The 2,625-nt window shown below is 36.8% G+C and overlaps 1 protein-coding gene across 1 annotated transcript in view; it reads right to left on the minus strand.

Moving 5' to 3' along the window:
• Positions 1 to 2,625, minus strand: part of HGF (hepatocyte growth factor (hepapoietin A; scatter factor)) — a 57,637-nt gene that overhangs the window by 15,223 nt on the left and 39,789 nt on the right. Inside the window, exon 8 of the mRNA XM_009883001.1 lies at positions 1,305 to 1,479. Within this exon, the coding sequence (XP_009881303.1) occupies positions 1,305 to 1,479 (175 nt within the window). The remainder of the gene's footprint in view (positions 1 to 1,304; positions 1,480 to 2,625) is intronic.

Genomic DNA, 2,625 nt, shown 5'->3' on the forward strand with positions numbered 1-2,625 from the left:
CATTGTATTGCTTTTTATTATGAATTAGCAATAATATAGGCTCCTTAAGGTCTGTGTGTTACTGATCAGTGTCAAGTGCAAGGAGATGAGGAGCCAGTAAGAACACAGTGTCCAGAAAAATATAATAATTGTAATATGAATATGATTATGGAAAGTCATTTTCAGTGGACCTATGTTTTGACTGGATGTAAGATTTCATTTGAAGATTAACAATATTTTCAATATAGCTTATTTTTATTTGGGATTCTCCAAAAAAATTGTCTTGCAAGCTGACATTGGATACACCTGCAACCCATTACAAGTGCTTTTAAATACAAACATTACCAAAGTGCTTAAAATTCCCTGTACTTTGAATGGTTCTGCTGAGTTTAGAGAAACAGAGTGCTGTAGACTGTCAGTGACTCATTTAAGAAACAGAATCTCGGAATATAAAAAAAAAGTGTGGTGAAATTCTATACAGCTGTTACCTTTAAAGTGAAAGTTAGCCACAAGGGAACATCTTTAAATGTCTCTCAAAGCTTGCATGAAATGGTCAAACCTCTTAAATGTAAGTTTTATTTTCCTATCTCCTGACAGTTGTTGCCATGTTCTGTGCATCTCCTTATTTCCCTGTATTTTTCCATCTGCAGCGCTTACTGATAATAGACTATGGAAAGAATGGGCCTTATACTGTAATTCTTACTCATGTGAGTGAGTTTGGAACAGTCATACCAGCAGTTCTATTGATTTTACTCAATCTATTGGCCTGAATAGCTACTATGCTCTCAAGCATCGGCTGAGTAAGCAGTCCTAATATTGCTAACCCCTCTGCACTGCTAGGAGCGTTGTTAAAATGGCACAAGGGCCTAATCCTGCAGCAGTGTTACCGACGTACAGTGCAAATTGGTTTAAGTGGTGGTTTGTCTGAGAAAAACCTGTGGGATCAGGTTCAAGCACTAACTTCCAGGGTGGTCCTAAGACTGACAGAGGAGGCTCAGGATCAGTCTTATTTTCTGTTACAATGATAGTGATTAAGTTTTCAGTAGATGTGTTACAAAGCACAGTATTTGATCAATAACCTGAACAATAGTAGCGAAGGGATTGAGACAACAAACCTAATTGTTTTGTTCAAACAACTGTTCTTACAGAGATAATCCAAACTGAGACTGGAATCTTTTCTTTACCTTGAAAGATCCACACTGTAAAATTCCAGCACACAGAGCAGTGACAGGGATCCCATAGTCTACTTTGGTGGCATGAATTTCTAAACATTTGAAAACTAAGCTCTTTTTCCACTGCAGTAATACCCACATGTCTCTACTCACTTGCACTTGAAGTTCTCAGGAGTTATATTGTGCTGGTGAGGAAACTGGGAGTCCCATCGCTGGCACTGGATTCCACTCCATATGGTGTTGACCGTACCGCGGTAACCCTCACCCTGCCCCTGAATGCAAGTTGATGTCTCGGCTGCCACCTCCGTGCTGTTCACGATGCTTTCATCTGCAGACCCAGAGAAGAAGTGCTGTTTCATTTTCTTAAGACTAAGCTTGGCTCGGGATTTCAGGTTTGAACTCTACATTGCAGTTCAAGTTGTGGTAACTGGAGTTTTTTGGTGAAAATGCCAATCTGATGTCTTTTACAGAATAATTTTCTCTTCTTCACATTCACAACATCCATGAAATAAAAGTGGGTATCAGACCTTATGCTAGTTTATCCACTTGCAGTCAAAGAATCTATAAAGTCTGCAACATTTAAGAGCTTTTGTTTAGTGAGACACCTGACCTATCCTATATTACTGAAGGTCAGGAAATATTCTTGGTTACTCTTTCCAGTTCAACAAATATCATCTCATTCTTCGCTTTACACAACTGAGTGACCACCCGTGTGGACACTGTTAAACATGTTAATACATTTTTGCAGGATTAAAACCCAATTGGTTTTCTCAAAAGAAATTCCCAGAATATCAAGTCACAGGAAAAAAGATGCAGATAAAAAAAAAAAAAAAAAGATAAATCCTATTATAAAGTAATGTGCTAAATCCTCCTTGAAGCTTCTCTTTTTATGCCTCATAGAGTTAGAGGAAAAAAAAAAAACAACCAAAAACAGCCCAGCTTTTGGAAATCAAGGATCAGTATTCTCTACAGAGAGACAAATGTTCTAAAGACCAACAAATTCATCAGACTCAAGATCTTTTACAGATGTTGATATACTCTGCGTTCACCCTAGTGTGGGCTGTCTTGAACTAAATTCAGAAAAACAGTGGTTTTTTAAATGACTCATGCACATAACTTGAAAGACTTTTTATTTCTTATGCAATTTTCATAATTGCAAATTAATGGCACAGATATTGCATCAGATATATACAAAGTAGTACAAAACTAAATATACTACAGTAAGAGCAGAGCAACACTTCTACGATGTCCCAAAAAGCTCCCAACATAATATTTTTGTAAGTAACTGCCCATCTGTTGGTAATTGCTATTGTTCACAAGACTAATTTTATTAATTACCTCAAGAGTACTAGTTGCCAGCAATAAGAATGTTAATAAAGATTTAAAATTAGTTTTCTTCAAATGGTCCAGTGTTTGGAAATGGAACAATGAAGTTTCAAAAGGAACAGTATTTGTGTGTTTCTCATGATATTTT

This window comes from Charadrius vociferus, unplaced genomic scaffold (assembly GCF_000708025.1).
Source record: "Charadrius vociferus isolate BGI_N301 unplaced genomic scaffold, ASM70802v2 scaffold32, whole genome shotgun sequence".
Taxonomy (NCBI): Eukaryota; Metazoa; Chordata; class Aves; order Charadriiformes; family Charadriidae; genus Charadrius; species Charadrius vociferus.